At 41.9% G+C, this 19,389-nt stretch overlaps 1 protein-coding gene across 2 annotated transcripts in view; it reads right to left on the bottom strand.

The window, feature by feature from the left end:
• Positions 1-17,962, bottom strand: part of LOC124115058 (C1q-related factor-like) — a 63,371-nt gene extending 45,409 nt beyond the window's left edge. Inside the window, exon 1 of one of the 2 annotated variants that reach the window (XM_046475901.2) lies at positions 17,716-17,962. Coding sequence is in view for 1 of the 2 variants with exons in the window: in XM_046475892.2 (XP_046331848.1) it covers positions 16,450-16,457 (8 nt within the window). In the remaining variant the exon portion in view is untranslated. Of the gene's footprint in view, positions 1-16,449; positions 16,599-17,715 lie in introns of those variants that run through there. The other variant, XM_046475892.2, reaches the window with a different exon arrangement.
• Positions 17,963-19,389: the final 1,427 nt, after the last annotated feature.

Genomic DNA, 19,389 nt, shown 5'->3' with positions numbered 1-19,389 from the left:
ACACAGCGAGTCGCGGCGCCTTAGACGACTGGGCCACCCGTGCCCAAAGAAGAAAAGAATACTTAGACACAGTATACTGACTTTGGGCTGGTCAGTCCTTGTATTATCCCCTTAATGCCGAGGATGTCAAGTGTCATCTTTTAACGTATTTTGGCATGACACGGCCGGGAATAAAATTACCGACCTTCCGCTCCCCGAGCAGACCTCTACCTACTTGACCACGGAGGCGGTCACTAATAACACTTATTTTCTGTAAAGGACATATCCAAAATATATAGAGTATAGGATTCACAAACCATTTTAAGTCGAGTGCTTAGGGCGCCATTTATGTATTTACAATAGCCATTATAAATTCAGAGCATAGCTCATAATTGTAATGATCACGTGACCTTGTCCCAAATCAGCACGTTAATGTTGATAGTAGAACGATTTCGACTGATGGCAGTAGAAGCATGTTTCTAGTTAGAATACAGCTGACTTGACAGGGTTCCTCGACTGGAAATAAATAGTGAGAAGTTTCAAAAACATTGTTAATACGTGTGATTGAAATGTGCGCCAGTAAATACGCAGTTCTCCTTGAAGGCAATGTGAGTTTTCTTCCCTGACAGTTGTAATTGGCTTTTCCTTATCACAGTTAAAAATTCACTTCCCTCTCTCGCCAGGTCGAGGTTTTTATAAATCGCAGGTTTTATCATCGCTGGGATCGATGTAATACCGACAACCTTTGAATCGTATATGACAGCATGTCAACTGAAGCTTTTATAACATTATTAAAAGTGAATTTTCCCCAATTACAACATTTTGGTTCAGGACTAGAAAGACTAGGCACTGTCGTTTTATTTCATTATACCCTAACAAATCTTTTGCTTTACAAGAAACACACTTTTGTCAAATAATACCCAACTTCAATTATGTCAGAAGTCTTTTAGCCCATTTTTAGACTTTTTTTCTTTTTTTCAACCTCAATAAGATGAAATGAACTTAATCAACAGTGATGAACATTCTTTATAAATCTTCCTGACTTCGGAACAGTTCTCTAATGGGAAAGATATTTTTACTCCCCTCGCTTTCATACATTCAACACATGAGCTCGGGAGTGAAACACGTCTGATCACATATCTTTACAGAGCGTTTTTATTGCAAAAGTTTTTAGAAATCTGATTGAATCTTCTTGTCGAGTGCAATAGGCGGCAGTCTAAAAGACCAGGTTTACTGATGCGAAAACAGAATTCGCAAGTCACTTCAAAAGTCGAGACCTTACAGAAGATCGGAAATTACGCTCGCCGTCAACGACGACAACGGCAGCAGCGTATAGTGTGATGACCTTCTTCGAGCAACACTAACGGCCATGTTCTGTGTGGTAAATGGTGGTGTGGGATAATGCTATATCGAAGGTTACATGACATGTACGCTCTAAACTACTGCCATGTCAGAGAAAGCACTTAAAGGGGAGTATGCTGCAGTCATTCCACATGACGAAGGGGCAAGAAGTAGCCTCGAAACGCTGTGTGTAAAGAATACAGGAGGTGAAATCTATATATCGTGGGTCTCTTCTAGCATACCGCAGTCAGTTAGGCGACGCCCCTGTTAGAATGAAATATGAAGCTCACGGCATACAACCACTGCTTGTTTGCAAAGTGAGTGAGTTAGATGTACGCCACTTTACGCAATGTTCCAGTAATATCACGGCGGGGGAACCAGAAACTGGTCTAACATATGTAAGGACTCGAACTCGGTCCTTCGGCGAGACGAGCATACCCTTTAACCACTAGGCTACTCAACCCATTTTAAAGTTACAAATGCGTTTGGTAGCAGCTGAGTCATAAATAGGTAAATCTAAATGTATAAGATAACGGGTCCCTCATTACGAGAACCTTATTGAATTCTTTTACATACACCGTCGTTCTGTTTCCATTATAGTCCGCGTTGCAGAAGAGAATGAGAGCATGCACGACACTGGGCTTTCATTTAAGTCAGAAAGTACCATGCTGAAGGTATCATTGCGTGATGAGGCCGACGTAGATGGCTGTAATCTCAAGCTGATGCCTCGTCAATCGTACCATCATCAACCACAACCACAACAAACAAGGGAATTGCAAATACAATTGCGTCAACCGGTTCTGGAGCAAGGCACTTACATGTGAATGACTAATGCTTTAAAGACGGGTGTAATGGGAAGGGATGGGTTTGGTATGGAGCGAGTGGATTTGAGGTGAGGGGAATAGGGTGGGTGGTTGTTACGCAGTACTAAGGGTATTATTTTAGGATAGATGTGTGCTTGTTCCGTGAGCTCATCTTCCAGTGCTATCCATGTTGTATAACGAATTAATACTGTTTTTAGCCATGTTGACATTAAAACAGATGTCAACTACATTTGGCTATCTACTGCAAATAACATTAAGAGCTCGAAAATCAATTACTTAAAGAAAGTGGAAGATATCAACATTAACAAAATAACCTACGAGAGTCGTATTCCGATAATGGATCGCTCGATAATGTAAGAGGCCTTGAGGCTTTACAAGAGGACATTTTCACCAGGACAACATACGCTTGAAGACGTGTAGGTTGGTGGTGGTTTCCAGATCACAACGAACAAGAATGGCAGTTGGAGGGTTTTTTCAGACTATCAGATGGAAAAATCAGTAGTTACTATCCATGGATCAGCGCTATCATGCTTGTCTTCTATTTCCATCCACGAAGGCATGCGAAACCCATTGCCTAGAACTTTTGAGGAGAAACCGACAAAACATTTTGATATCCCTAAGATATCGTCGACTTTATGATTCCGACTATATCATGAGCTTGTGTCTAGGAATGATTACCCAAAAGTGATGTTACCAAGTGTTTGCGAAAAGATGACACTCGTCAATTGTTCATCTGAAATAAACACGGGAACATATGGTCACGGGATTTGCACTGGGCATCATTTTGTCACAGAGGGGCCATATTTGGAAATGTCCTCCACATGTCTACCATAAAACGATTTGAAACTTTTACTGTGGCGTTACTTTAGAATTACAATTATCATACCCAAATCTCCAAACATTCATAATGAAATCGTAGCTTTAATGAGAAGTAATTTGCCTTCATCCCGCGAACTTCATAATCAATCATAACATGAAAATGCAACCAATTACATAAGATAATATTGCGTCACATGATCCTCCAACGTTTACACTGTCATGATAGACAATTAATTTTTGGAAATGCGAGACCCTTCCGTCGTGTCTTATTGCCCTACAGATCAGCTTCCACTGTCTGTACAAACATGACCATATCGGCAGTGTTGGGCTGTCAACAAGTACTTCATATATCACTCGGCAATCAGCACCAGCCTCAAGAGAGGCATCCGTTAATCATATCTAACCACGTGGTTGTTTGCTCTCGTAATGGGGTAATCACAGCTGGCCGTACATCATCGCCCTTTCCAGACGTCAAGAGTTTAGCAAGTTAGGACATACAAAGTCTTCCGCGCCATCGTCATCTGGAGCTAGTATGGGTTAGGTGAGGTGAGGTGAGGTGAGGTGAGGAGAGGAGAATTGGGTTTAACGTCGCGTTCAAGATAATTGTACTTATATAGCGACGTGCATGCACGTGTGTCTGGCTGCTATTTCTAGACTGGGTAATGAAGTTTTATAGCTATACAATGAGATACAATATTTGTTTGTTTGTTTGTTTCTTGTTTAACGCCGCTCTCAACAATATTCCAGCTATATGATGGCGGTCTTAAAAATAATCGAGTCTGGACCAGACAATCTAGTGATTGACATCATGAGCATCGATCCACGCCCATGAGATATGATGACATGCATCAACCAAGTCAGCGAGCCTGCCCACACGATCCCGTTAGTCGTCTCATACGACAAGCATAGTCGCCTTTTACGGCAAGCATGGCTTGCTGTAGACCTATTCTACTGTGAAACTATCTTGAGATACAATGCCGCAGTTTAACAAGGATACTCCTCTTAGACACATTATACTGACTCCGACCCGACCACTCCCTCTTTTAATCCCTTATTATCTTGTAATTGAACTCGACAGTAGTCGAAAAAAACACGGCTCTCTACATCTTCACCAATGTGGTGCCGACAGGCATCCACTGACGGGGCTATGATCTTTTTTTCATTTCTGCGAATGTGTGGAGAATAATTTCTTTCTTCTCCTATGTGACAAGTTGACAAATGGAAACGATTACCCCTGACATAGCCACCACCATCACCAACCCCATCCCCGCACCAGCTGCAACCTATCAATCTACGACACAATCTATTAGTTTACAGACACACCCTACCCGTACCCCTACCCCTGTCCCTAGCTGCTACCTACACCCTTCCACGCCTCTCCCTTCACCTCCGTTCCCCCTACTCCTGTTCCTACATGCTGTTTATCGGTCTACACTAGCCTTGCTCCAAGGCTGTACTGAGAGAAAAGTCCATGGATATGTAGTAATTCTGTCCTCCTAATAGGCAAGTCTAGATATGTGGACAGTAGAAGGACTTCAGTCTCTTACAGGGACAACTTGTTATTATTTACATAAGGTAGGAAATATGATTTAAACTAAAAATTATTTCCTTAGAGACTTATGCAAGTCTAAGTCCATACCTCCCCTACAGAAGAGTATTGGTAGTCGCTGCAAGTATGTTCAGTAATTTCTGTCTGTCTCCCAAGCCTGTGGCATTACTGAGGATGAACGTGCAAGACATGCCAGTGGGTACATGTGGAGAGCTTGGCGAGCGGGACAAGTCCGAAGCATCAACGGTGTGCAGCGGAGGCTGGGAAGGGATGAGTCCGCCAGTACAGACAGGAGCTAGTGTTTGAACCAAACTATTCGATTGTGTTTCTTAATTATTTCAACGTGCCTTTCGAAGAACAAATTAGTGTCTCTCACTGAAGGTATTCTCGTCCCAAGTGCAGATCCGATACTGGTAGGTTATAAATGACGTCCAGCCAGGCTGCGCCGACACGCACACGCGAAATGGATCCATTTGTCCGCACATACTCACATATACACGCGGAGGTATCTTCTAAGCCAACACTAAAGTACATCTATACTCCGGACACGTGTACTCCCTGTGAAATCGTCCGGATTGACACATATCTAGATTAACTATTAAATCAATATAACCAAGTAATGATAATAATAATAATTATTATTATTATTATTATTATAATTATTAATATTATTATTATTATTATTTTTATTTTTTTTATTACCCTTTGGAATATGCCCATCTACAGCTCAGAGGTATCCAGGCCAACAAACCTGATCCTGTTTTGATAAACCCAATGAAATCATTTATATAATTGAATTCGCTGTGGCTGTTGAAACTAATATGATTGACGAGATTCAGGAAAATAACATGACAAATATTCGGACTTCGCTTATGAAATGTTCGCATGCATCCCAAGTACCAAGTTGTCCGAATCTACATTGTTCTCGGTGCCTTAGGTTTGGTACCTCCCAAATCCGTTGACTGACCTTGGGAGAGTACCCGGGGTTGCTGACAGGGAGGCTGCTGTGTTGGGGAGTCTTCACATTCTCCGAAAAATTCTGGGTGGGTTTGACTAGGCAGGGCTTCCTGAGAAGAAGTCCCATTGGCTGGGTACCTAGTACCCATTCCCTGCTGGAACACAGCCCTTCTGACAATCTGGGTAATGCAGAAGGCTGCAGTGTTGGGGAGTCTCCACATTCTCCGAAACATTCTGGGTGGGTGCGACAAGGCAGCGCTTCCTGAGAGAAGTCGCTGGGTACCAAGTACCAATTCACTGCTGGGTGAACAGAGGCATTTTTCGAACAAAGTTACTTTCCAAAGGAACACATCTCAGGAGCCACGGTGCCGAATGTGGTCACCCATCCAACTACTCTCCGCGACCAACATTGCTTCACCTTTACCTGATTTGTGTCCTGTGCGCTGTAAACAGGACCACGTGTATTGAATTGTCCAGTCCAACGAAGACTAACGGGTTTGATTGAGGCTAATGTTTAGGTTTAAGGTTTACATCTACAAAATGAAAACTAAAACAACATTGGATCCCAGAACAATACTAAATTTCAGGAGCTGAGGCCAGTCTATATTTATCAATATGTTCAAGCCTTGGGTTTGATTTGCTTTCTTATTTATTCTTTAGGGTCTGGAAGATAAACTAGGTTTCATTGTAAATTGTATTGGACGTATTGGTCCAAGGCGCACTGTGGTCAACGCGGCGTAATTAAAGTATGCAGAGTTTCGTCCTTTTTATGTGCAAGGATCCGCTTGAAATTACGCCAATCCTTGTTATGTTGGTCAATTCCCTGTTCAGATGGCTTTCATAAGAGTGATGAAGTCTGAGTGTTCCTTGATATAACAAAAACAACTCACTCACTCACTTACTCCATACATCAAATCAATAATGCCATACCTATTCGGTCACGTTCTTTTTTGAGTCGATTTTGTCATAACGCTTGACGGAAATCTATAAAGCCCCATTGATTATCCGTCACAGTTTTTTTAATGATCCTGCCTTTCTTGCAATGAAAGTGTATTGTTACCATTCGGCTTCTTAAGACTGTAGGTTTCTTTCGATTGCGTATCAATGCACACGCTGATCTTGTGACAGGTATTCTTTACACTCGTCAGTATTCCAGATTGATATCTACCCAGGTGTATATCAATGATATCACAACGATCGAACAGTATAGCCTGTAAGAGAGGTTGAACTACTCACAGAACGAAACCATCTAGAAGAGAACACGATTCGGTTTGAACACAGTTGATAAAAACCAGATCAGATGAGCCATGACAAGTAATTAGCGAGAGCTATGTTCATATATTCTGCAAAAAGTGATTTTTGATGAATACTTTATGTATCATATGCATGTTCAACAGATGGTAGTCGATTGTTCAAAATTGGCAAAAATCCTTGTCATTGACCACGCCAACAGTAGATTTTCAAGATGAAGGTCATCTGTTCTCAATATCTTGTCTGGCTACCAATGGAGTCCAAAACTGACTTGCATCGTCGTTATAGGAAAGCAAATTGATCCCGAATGGTTGCCTGGGGAATGTTCAACCACTCTGCCTGCATTGCTTGTGCCAACTGTCGGAGTTCTTTGGTTGTTTCCGACGTTCTCGCAGTCGTTGATCCAGTGCACCCCATAAATGTTCATTTGGGTTTCAATCTGGAGACCTGGAGGGCCATGGCAGGACCTGGATGTTGTAAGTCATGAACAAGGTTGTTGTCAGTCTTGCGGTGTGAGGTCAGGCGTTGTCCTGTTGCAAAATGACGTTCGTTTGTTGCATGATGGGAAGGAAGTGTGGCAAAAGAACCTCATCCGTGTAACGTTGTCCCGTTAATTCCTAAGAACTTGCACCAAGTCTGTTCTACCAGTGCAGGAGATGGCCACCCACATCATCACACAACCACCATCAAATCTGTCCACTTCCTGTATACAGTTTCCAGTGCATGACCTTCCCCGAGACGGCTGTAAACGCGACGTCTTCTATCCGCACAGCGAAGTATAAACAGTGACTCATCACTAAACCAAACACCAAACACCAAACTCTATCGCAGTTGTGGCCATACTCTGTGACCTTGACACCATTGACGTCGCCACCGACGATGCAGGTCCGTCGAAATACATTCAGCGCGTCAACGTATCCTCACTGTCTGGGCTGATATTCTACGCAATCCTGGTATTGCCGTAGCTGTAGAGGTGGCCGTGGTGGTGCCGTATGAATCTGTCTTGAGCTCTAGTAATAATACGTGGTGACCGGATCTAGGAAGGTCACGTGTTGTCCCGTGTGTCTGATAACGGTTCCAGTGTTGTAATGGTGCGGGGAAAAACCTTGCTGCAGCTGAAGATGATTCTACTGTGTCAGTCGTGGCATGTATCGCTGTTCACTTGCTGTAGGATTGTTATGGCATGCAAATGAAAACCCAAAGTTATTATGTTGCAAATGTATGTCATGTTGGCGTGTTTCGGCGCCATGCTCTCACGTGGTTGTGGTTTTGCCATTTTTCTATCTTTTCACAAACTTTCGGCAGTACCTCATTCTTTCCACGCAAAGCAATCCCAATCCATGCAGAAATGACCAATTCACTATATAGGTAATAATTTTGTATGGACGTAGGCAACACTTTGTCATATATTTACGATTTTACTACTTTTGCGGGTTTTTTTGGTAGAGTATATCAGTTGCATCATTAGGTAAAATGAACACTGATGAACTAAATGTCAGCCAGAACAAAGCTTCTGAGCCTAATATCGAAAGAAAGGCCAAATGACGGAGGTTTTTAACGACAACCACTTTCAACAGACCAAGAATAATAATCGGGGCTTGTCTCTACTGCGAGTAACAACCTCCGTTGTGTAGTGGATAGAGCGTCAGTCGGAGAGTGGAAGGTCAGGGGCTCGATCCCCGGCAACGTTATACCAAAATACCTTTAAAAAATGGCACTTGTTGTTACCCCGCCTGGCGCTCGGCATTAACGGCTCGGAGTCAGTATTATTTGTCTGAGTTGGACGTTCATGTTAAACTGCCGCATGGTAACCTCAGTGGGAGAGCACTGTAAAGTCCGGACTAGTACAAGTAATCACATGCACGTGCATGCACGTCACTATATAAGTGCCGGTAATATAGGTCAATGGGCGCCATGCCGCATCGAATTCCTGCTATACTGCGACTGAAGTTGGCACAGTGAGTGAGTTTAGTTTTACGCCGCTTTTAGCAATATTCCAGCAATATCACGGCGGGGGACACCAGAGATGGGCTTCACGCATTGTACCCATGTCGGGAATCGAACCCTGGTCTTCGGCGTGACGAGCGAACGCTTTAACCACTAGGCTACCCGACCGCCCCAGTTGGCACAGTGATAGACACAAGCAGGGCCGGATTCCGTACTTTGTTCCATGTCACTTTACTCGTTATTCCGGGTAAGATTATAGGTCCCAGCAACTTATGCTTGTCATAAGAGACGACCAAAATGACCTGGTGGTCAGGCTTGGTGACTTGGTAGATAGCATGTCATCGTATCCCAATTGCGTGGATCGACCGGACTCGATAAATACAGGCCGTCGTCATATAGCTGGAATATTGCGTGAAACAACAGAGAACGCTTAACACGTCTCTACCCAAGAGGGATCGAACCTGGATTTTTGGCGTGCCCCCCTTCCCTCCAACCCCCGATCCCCTTCCGATACAGAGCCGCAAAATACAACTCTAGACATAAACGGGGGCACGGGTGGCCCAGTCGTCTATGGCGCCGCGATTCGCTGTGCAGAGTTGCGTCCCTTGAACACGCCAGAAACCTATGATTGTGGGTTCGAATCCCGGTTCGCCCCGATTATGTTTCTAGGTTTGTCAGCACCATACCCGTGCTCGTGGGTTTCACCGAAGTGGTAAACGTCACTTCGGGCTTTCCTCCCACATTAAGCTGTCACGCCGTGATATAACTGGAATACTGTTAAAAGCGGTGTTAAACCTAACTCACTCACTCACTCACTCACTAGACATAAACAAGACAAGTGTCACCTACTCTCTCCCTTTAGATCTACACAAAGAGAACCATGGCCTAAAGAAGTGTCCCCAGTACTGGTAAAGCTCTGTAGAATACAAATCAAGATCTTAATAGCTCTGTACAATGTGAAACATGATCCTAAGTACTGTTCCTTTCTCTGTCACAGGTCTATTGTAGCATGCCAGAAATGTTGCCTATTTTGTGTTAGATCTGTACAGCTCTGCTCACATTGCCTGAGGTTGTTGGTTCATATGTCTACCTGTCCGTGTAACCAGGCAGTGAGAGGGATACTGTCTCGTTGACATCCTTTGTCCTTATTCTTATCCCTTCCCCCTTGATGAATATAACACGCAGAAGATGAAAGAGCCACTTAAAGCCAATACAGCATCATCGTTTGTCTCTGAAAGTCCATCGACACATTTAACTATACGACATCGCAGCATCGCGTGTGGGTAGAGCCACTCGTAAAGGGAGTTTACCCATGGGGTAGAGAGGGATAGACACATGGGTGGTGGGGTATAATGTAGAGAATACCGATGAGCAACATTGTCAGTGTCACATCAGAAGTAGAGGAGGGTAGACACATGGATGGTGGGGGCATAAGTTAGAGAATACCGACGAGCAACATTGTCAGTTTCATTGGTGTGTGTATTTTTGTGTGTGTTTGTGTTTGTGTGTGTGCGTGCGTGCGTGCGTGCGTGCGTGCGTGCGTGTATGTGTGTGTGATGGTTGGTAGTATGAGGGAGAGAATATCCGCCAGCAATATTGTCAGTTTCACACAAGGGGTAGAGAGGAACCCACAGACACAGATATGACGGTATTGACGACCTGCATCGCTCAGCCCACAAACCACACACTTTAAATAAGCCCATTAGAACAGAGACAACAATATCGAGACAGTGTTATCCGATTAGGTAATTACTACTGCGCTATACACATTGGTTTGTGTGACTTGCCACGTTCAAACAAAGAGTTAAAGGATCTAAGGCAATGGTATTTGTTTAACCCTGCTTAAGGTCCTTTGAGAATTCACGGCAAGGCGCACTTCTAGCATCGCACCATCGACAGCGGTTCGCTACGTGTGATACACAAGTGGTGCTCGCAATGAGTCATCCACAGAATGTCACATATTTGTCAAGACTGTCGGCGAATCAGCTTCATGTGAATCGTTATTGTACGAAATGAACAATCGGCGAACACAAGTCCATTTACAATGCGACAAATTCTATTCACCAAGTAAATGCTCATGGAACTCCGTTATTATCACCATGGTGAACGGATCTGTGTGTATCCGATTTTCATTCTCAGCTCCCTTGGAGCTATACAACACAAGCTGCCCGTGCGGCACTAGACGGTTAGCAGTCACACTGCCATCTCATCCTATCGGGTACCCATTCATTGCTGGGTGAACAGATACATATTGTGAACAAAGTCACTTCCCTAAAGGGACACCACATGTGTTATGTGTGGGGCAGGCCGAAGCCCTAGAAACTCACACTAAACCACTGGTCGGCCTGGCCGAGGCTCGCGATTTATTTACAGACTGCCAGCTGGAGAATTAAACTAAAATCTCGACATTTTATCATTAGTTGGACACGTATCTGTCCAAAGATATCTTAGGACAAAGAACTACAATGTCCTGTTCGGTAGTGTTTGACAGTAAGTGTTGGCTAGTTATTTATGTTCCGTGGCGAATGTAATGTTATTCATTGCCCTGACCACTTACGTATGTTACATACTCCTGAATGAAATGACACATAAAGAGAGATGCACATATATATATATATCATACACCCACAAGGCAGAGATTACATCACATGACATTTAATATATTGCAGTTTCATAACCTTCTCGTCTTTGATAGCATAGGTCGGTGGTTCGATCACCCTGGCCGTGTCATACCAGAAGACGTTGAAAGATGGTACCTGTTGTTACCCTGCTTACGTTCGGCGTTTAGGGTATAGGTGAGTGAGTGAGTTGGGTTTAACGCTGCTTTAACAGTCTTCCAGTTATATCACGGCGTGTCAGCTTAAAGTGGGAGGAAAGCCGGAAATGACGCGAGTCTCAGACGTTTACCACTTTGGTGAAACCCACGAGCACGGGTATGGTGCTGACAAACCTAGAAACATAATCGGGGCGAACCGGGATTCCAACCCACAATCATAGGTTTCTGGCGTGCCTAAGGGTCGCAACTCTGCACAGCGAATCGCGGCGCCTTAGACGACTGGGCCACTCGTGCCCCCGTTTAGGGTATAAACATGGACTGGTTGACTCGGAGTCAGTATACTCTGTGTGAGTGGGGTATCCATGCTAAACGGCGGTATTGTATCTCAGTGGACTAGCGCCATAAAACCGGCATTAGTCCGGGCGAGTACAAGCAGCTTCACACACGTGCATGAAAGTCGCCACTTTAGCGCAACCATTTTGAACGTGACGTTAAACCCCATATCATCCCACGTACCTGTACGGACGTCCCAATGCACTGAAAAAAACGTTCTTGTTTTCTGACACACAAACAAAGAGTATTTCTGCAGATTCGGATGTGCAATTAAATCAGTGGTTAATCAATGCTATGGCTGTCTCAGTCCCTCTTTCATTCATGTATTAGCCCGTGACATTTCAGAGACTCCCTGTAATGAGCTTATTGGCGCAGCAGCAACTGAAACATTGACAAATAATACTACGACACGGAGACACAACATTATCCTGGGGGCAAGGAATGATTTAGTTCCTTCCAATAGATGAAGCTCTAAAGATCAAACAATAACTAGGTTTTTTCCGCTTTAACTGCGATGCCGGTTAATTAATAACTTTAATTGGCCTAATCACCAAATGATCAAAGGATTTGGAAGACTTGCATTGACAGATAGCAAGCTGGGTCACGATAAATATTTGATTCTGCCAATGGATGAACTGCTAATTAAAAGACACACATTAGATGCATGTATTTTTATCACATATAGGTATAAATAAAAGATTCAAAAACCATTTTCATAATAATAAGAAACCTCTGCTAAAAGCAGAATTTATGGTACGATTAAAACTATATTATAAGCTGTGTTTAAGAATCATTGTCAAATAGTTTCGATACCAGGTGTTCGCCGAAAGGTGAGGCATCCTGCCCCAGCGGTGGCACTCGTAACAAACACATGCAAAGGCAAGTTAAGGGTTTACCTAAAAAAAACACTCGAACATATGGTTCAAGTCAAAATAGGGAATCGGACATCATTTTTGTCACACATGCATTAAATTTGGAAATGTCCACCACACATCTACAATAAAACCTTTTGAAGGTTTTACTGGGGCATTGAACGTTGTAACCCTGCTCAACACTCGTTCATGAATGCTGATATATTAACCATATACTAGTACCTGTAGATGTGTATGTGCTGTATCAACTTGCCATAACTGACACCTTACAGCTCCTTACGTAAATAAAGAATGAAAAATCAATAAAATACTCTCTATTATATCATCAGATGTACATTATCATTTTTAAGCAATAATAAATTCAAGCGAACCGTTTAAGCTCCGTTATAAACACGAACATATCCGATTGGACAGCGTATTGCTTCATATAAAGGACTTACTAGAGATTTATATTTCTGTGCCCGAATCCAACACAATGTGAGATTGGTTCGCGTCATAAAAAAACAAAATGCTTTATCCCTGCAGCACAATTCTCGGTATTACATTGGGTGAGGTGATATCCTGGTTTCTTTTAAATGAGATTGTCGCGAGACACCTTTAGGAGGAAAATTCTGTATATAGACTGGTGTATATATGTATATTTATACCTAATAAAATATTGCTGCATGTGATGGGCCTATGGTGTTCTGAGAGAAAATACAACTAATGCTATCTTGTATTTTATTCTTCTTAACAAGAAAAGTATTGCAATTTCAACATCATGATGGAGTATAATTAGTGTTTTCGTCGCACTTGTAACACTAACTTTGAAAACATGCATCAAGGCAGGAAAAACGCCGATGATCTATCTCATTGAAACCTTAGTGCGTGGTCGACGGTATTCTTTGCGAGTAGACTGTATGTCGTAAACGAGGAGCCGTAAAGACGTGCTGTATCTCATCAGACAAAATGCTTCAGTTTTATTAACCCGCTGGGAATACACTGTCGCGAGATAAGTGGTTCATTTTACGAAACGTAAAGATACCGTAAAGGTAAACGCCCTTAATGCTGGAACGTTCCGATAACGTTCTTTACACATTGGTCGATCTCGATGACAATCATTTCATATTGTATTTACATTTCTTGGAATGAAAGGCGGGAAAGAAAATTAAGTTGTTAAACGTATCAGTTAGAAATACACCAGCTATACCATAGGGGTCTGTAAATAGAGTCTGGGTCAGACGGACTGGTGGCCGATAGCATGAGCCCCCATCTACGATGCAACACTAACAACCAGGTCACCAATGCAACCTCCTGACCAGCAAGAGTAAAGTCTTACAAATAGTATGAGAGCCATGGACCTTTTCCTCCTCTGGAGTCTCAATGAATTCATATATGGTGGTGATTACACAAAAAATAAATCTTTCAGCTTTCATAATATTAGGAAGTGAACAGTATCTTGGAGATCACGATTCTGATATTACTTATGGGGAAATCACTTGAATTTGTCAATTCCGGGAGGAGAATCAACGAGCCCCGAAGCTTTGAATGATTTCTCTGCCAGAAACCATGCTATGGTTGATGTATACTTCCTCTATAATTTCAGTGCATAATGACCAACGGATGCGTCTGTTTTACTTGTTAAACTGCATGTTCAGAATGACCAGTGCATTCATGATACCTAGGATACCTGTAACAACAATAGCACGACGTCATCATAATGATTTTAACCCAGGAAAATTCAGTCTATAATAGGTCTCGTTCTTATCGTGTTTAGTCATATCCACAAAACTATTAGTGAATAGTTTGAGCAAAACCAGATCAGATGTGTGACATTTTCAAATATACAAATGCGTTTACTTGATTAATGGGTTTTTATCCTGGGCATCAGAACAACTCGCCACCAACTGTGACTGGCGTGTGATGTTCCCGCGTGTTATAGGAGACAGTGCTCTAGCACAGTGTCTATTTCCGGTTTCGTTTCATCTTGACAAGGACTTATCAAATTACGATGTCTCTGAATGAAACATGGCGGTAGTATATTTGCCATCATATTTGCATCTAGCTCTCGTGTCATGATACATCACTGCATACGGGAAGATAGGCTTGGGAAATGTGGTGTCCCTTAACCGGGATCCAGCTATAGGTTCTGTAGGTAGCAGGCATTAGCAAATATCATTTTATGAATATTGTATTAAGAATTAAGCATTAACACATTTGATACTAAACGAGTCACATTGTACCGTGGAGTGAGTGGTACATGAAACATGGAATATACAATGCCTTTAAGAAAGTGGTCAAATGTAACGAATGTTATATTTGGGATAACACTTTCTTAGTAAAGAATAAATTCTAGTACTTTTTTTGAGTTGCCAATGACATGAATATTGTTTCAGACACAAAAGGATGAGAACAGGTTATGGCATGTACACTGTGATGTATGGAGATTCATATATTTGTGGACAGGCGAACATATGGACAGTTCCAAAATGTGACAAAGGGTTGCGTCGACGACAGATTAAATTTATCGTGACGGTTTGAGATGGCTCTTCAAAGAAGTTGCAATTGGTTTTCATTACGCTTCCATTTTGTTCGACGTAATAAAAGGTTTGGGTTTTAAAACAATGGTTGCCTTTGGCTTGGATACTTGCTGAAGATCTTCACGAATTCTTTCTTGGTAAAGACCCAACTAAAATCGTCTCACGATCCGGCAAGCTTCGTGGAATGTTTTATGTTATTCTTTTATTGTTTCATTAATTCAAACGTAGACTTTATTACATTGTAGAATTATTGCAGGGATCTGATGAAAGAATATGTAAGAAGGATTTCCTTTTTCCACAGTGACAACTTTCCCCGTACCTTAGATCGCAATTAATTCACGCTCGCACTCTAAAATGACAATCCTAGGTTATTAAAAGAAACAAAAAAAGAACACCCCTTTATCTATCTCAATCAGCTTCATCTGCTAATTCACAACAAAATGTTGATAACGGCCAGGGCTTTTCTACATGCCGAGGATGGACAGAGACAGACAAAAGAGAAGGAACAGTGCTGCACACATATTAACATTATCATTAAAATTAAATTATTATTAAAACTGTGAACACAGAAAACCCATATCGGGGCTGTCGTTGTTATAACTACACGGGCAAAATGGTAAACTTACACCTGAGCATTTGTTGCTCGTTCAAACTGATGTACATCGGAAAAAGGAATTATTAAGTAAGTAATTAAACATTTGCCGTTACTTGTGTACAGAACACACATGTGTCAGGACCCGTGAAGATCCGGATCCGGATCCGGATCTTCAGCAACCCATGCCTGGTATAAAAGGCATCTGTGCTTGTCGTAAGAGGCGACTAACGGGATCGGGTGGTCAGGCTCGCTGACTTGGTTGAAGCATGTCATTTATCCCAATTGCGAGGATCAATGCTCATGATGTCAATCTGGATTGTCTGGTCCAGACTCGATTATTTACAGACCGCCACTATAAATCGGCATCAGTCCGGACTAGTACAAGCAGCCACACACACACATACACGTGCATGCAGGTCGCTATATAAGTGCAATAATCTTGGACGCGACGTTACACCCAATTTCACCTCACCTCACCTATTCTAGTCATGACTCAATTAGAAGCAACATTCATGGTTTAACAGTACAGTAATTATGAAACATAATACTGACATTTCTCGTCTCTTGTATTATTCCAATGTTTTCGAAATTTGATCCCTTTGTCCTTAAGTGAGGAAAAGAGATGCGTTTCAACCTTTGTCACTATCTGTCTTGTTAGATACGCTTGTCATAACACATATATCTTACCTGCGCATCTATCCTGGCAAGGAGCGAAGTATGTGGGCTTTCGGCTGCAGACTCAAATAAATCTCCAGTAACGCACAAGGTTTTTGCTACTTTATACAGACTGGTTTAAATAGTTTATAATATGTGATGACTCAGATCTACTGTGACCAATAAAGCAGCACGAAAACCAGTCATCTGAACATCTAAAACTGGCTCTGTTGAAATGCAATTGATTCAACTATTGCGCAACGTGGATTCCTTTGTCACCCAGAAATGGCTTCCCTGGATGTCAGAAATCATTAGGCAGATTCCTTGTACTTACCTCCACTGACACATGATAGATTATTGGCTTTTCCGCGTTATAATAGATACAGATGGGAAAGACTTGTACATTTAATTTAGCTAGACACATTTATGTGCAGAAAAACAACCTTCAATTCATGGGTAATACCTGCTTAGTTTCTGTCTACGTTTGTGAAGTGCAAGTAGTAGAAGTAGTAGAAGAAGAAGTAGTAGTAGTAGTAGTAGTAGTAGTAGTAGTAGTAGTAGTAGTAGTAGTATAAAATAGTGGTATAAATAATACATTACAACAAAATATATCAATATAAGTTGCGTTGTCGCTACATTTAGGAATATACTCCTGCATTTATATCAATTTACTTCATACTGAAATAAAAGTTCTGAGTCCATTTCGAAAATTCATGAAATGGTCACATTAATAAGCAAGTAAATATCGCACTTCAACTTTCTGTCAGTTTCAAAGGGAAGAGTATGCACCGTCAGAACTGCGGATGTCGAGGTAACACCAGATTCTTTGTAAGGAAATTATGTATTTGTGTTGCTTAGACTTGTCAACCTCAGATATTCTCCCCGACATGTAGTTATAAACAACACTTCCGTGTTTCCTGTTTTCTTGAAAAGTGTATCTTGTTTGACATTAGAATGCTTAATGAAATACCTATTTACTGTACAGCATATTCGAGATCAGATTACATTATAAGTGAGGAAGCTGTAGTGCCATTCATTCTTTCATTCATTCATTCATTCATTCATTCTCGTGTAGAACAATAATCAACTTCTTTTATCCGACATTTTGAAATACGTTATTATTCATGTTACACAGTTCTAGTTACACGTTAGTTTATTTGTAGACATGTAGTGTATAAACTTCTCCAGTTTTAATCACAGCCTGACTGCCTTGACTGTGTTAGTGGGAGAGCGCTGAACGAGAGTCAACTTCAAGCGACTATCTCTATGTGCAAAACATAATTTGTGAAAGTCACCTACCTGAGATGTAGTCACAATAGCTCGGGCACAACACTTGACTGTAATCCTCAGATGACGAGCACTAGTCCAATATTGTGGAGAGAGATCATTAAAACTTTCAAAGAACGCTGTTTGTGTGACCTTAGGCGGTTAACTGTGAGTGAGCACAGCCATCAACCTCTCGTCTCGGTATCGATTCCTTCCCGCCATTTCCTCTGCACCATTGTCGTCTGCCACCAGTCGCCATCTTGGCGCAGGCGTCATCTGCGGACTGAGTGCGCGCTTAAGATTGCTACATAAGGCACGGACTTGGTCAGGATTATATAGTCGTAATATCGATGTAGTTCCTGACACAAGATTTTGATTTTTACTTTCACCCTTCATTTAAATCAAAGACTTAATTGTCTACCATTCCTCCTTGGTGAACCCACTGTCTTTCATATGAATAAGTTGAGGACCGCAAATCAATTTTGATGACTGAGATAAAGTTTTGAGCAACTATTGAGCATCCATTCAGAACATACGACCCGATGCAATGTTTTTTCAGTACCAGTACTGGGTGACTTATTTCTGATTCAGAAATAATTGACTTGGATTTCGATCAATATAAATGCATCAACAGTAGGTTTTAGTGTTTGAAACTCTGGCTATTTTGTAACTCATTTCTGTCTGATTCCTATTATCCCCACCTCCTCCTCCAGATGTCCTTCTGGTCTATTTACATCCCGAAACAGTAATGATGTATCAGTCGGTATTACACCATCTAGTGTTGTCTACAATGTATCGGAAACTATTCCAGTAGGAAGCCCTGCCCAGGAAAGACGCCAGCTAAAGGAGGACTATCAGATAGGCTATGGACTATGGGATCACATCTTGTACATTGCTAAAACTGATAACAATTATATTAACGATCACTTCCCTCAGACATTGGATTTTCTTTATCGTCTTCATATCCGATTCCAATTATCACTGGTGTGGACACTTATTCATAAGACACTGGACCAAGGTCTCATTGGCAGCCATGGTCCAAAGTACATCGTGTTGCTGTGTGAGACACTTGTATAACATTATTAGAGGGTCTACACATACTTCATGTGAATTTGATTAGGGCATACGAAGCTATTCCGGCTCTACACATAACTATAAACTTATAATCTCATTTAAGCAGTATATTTTCAAAAATAAAATGAAGACTTCATTTATGCATATACTTAGACCCGTGAAGATCCGGGTTAGAGTGGGTCTTTGGCAACCCAAGCTTGTCGCAAGAGGCGACTAACGGGGTCGGAAGGTCAGGCTCGGTTTATGCGTGTCATCGTGTCCAAATTACGTAGATCGATGTCCATGACGTCAATCACTGGATTGTCCGGTCCAGACTCGATTATTTACAGACCGCCGTCATAATGCTTGAATATTGCTGAGTACGTCGTTAAACATCAAACAAACATATATTGAATATTTCACAAAGCAATTGTGGGAGCTGGGAAACAATTATATTAGGCAAAGATGCATCCTTAAACTAAAAATATACCTTTTATCTTACAAATAAGTACTTCACGTTTAGAGATAATGCTCTATGTAAATAGATGTAGCATACACCCTAAGAAAAAGCCAATGGCTGTGTATCAGGTACTTCAGGGACAGACGACACTGTTTCCCGCGCTTCTGGCCTCAATCTATAACCGGAAATAGTCT

The sequence above is a fragment of the Haliotis rufescens genome, unplaced genomic scaffold, assembly GCF_023055435.1.
Source record: "Haliotis rufescens isolate VD_foot unplaced genomic scaffold, xgHalRufe1.0.p SCAF_4, whole genome shotgun sequence".
In the NCBI taxonomy this organism is placed as follows: Eukaryota; Metazoa; Mollusca; class Gastropoda; order Lepetellida; family Haliotidae; genus Haliotis; species Haliotis rufescens.
The sequence above is the reverse complement of the archived record's forward strand: the minus strand, read 5'-3'. Positions and strand labels throughout refer to the sequence as shown.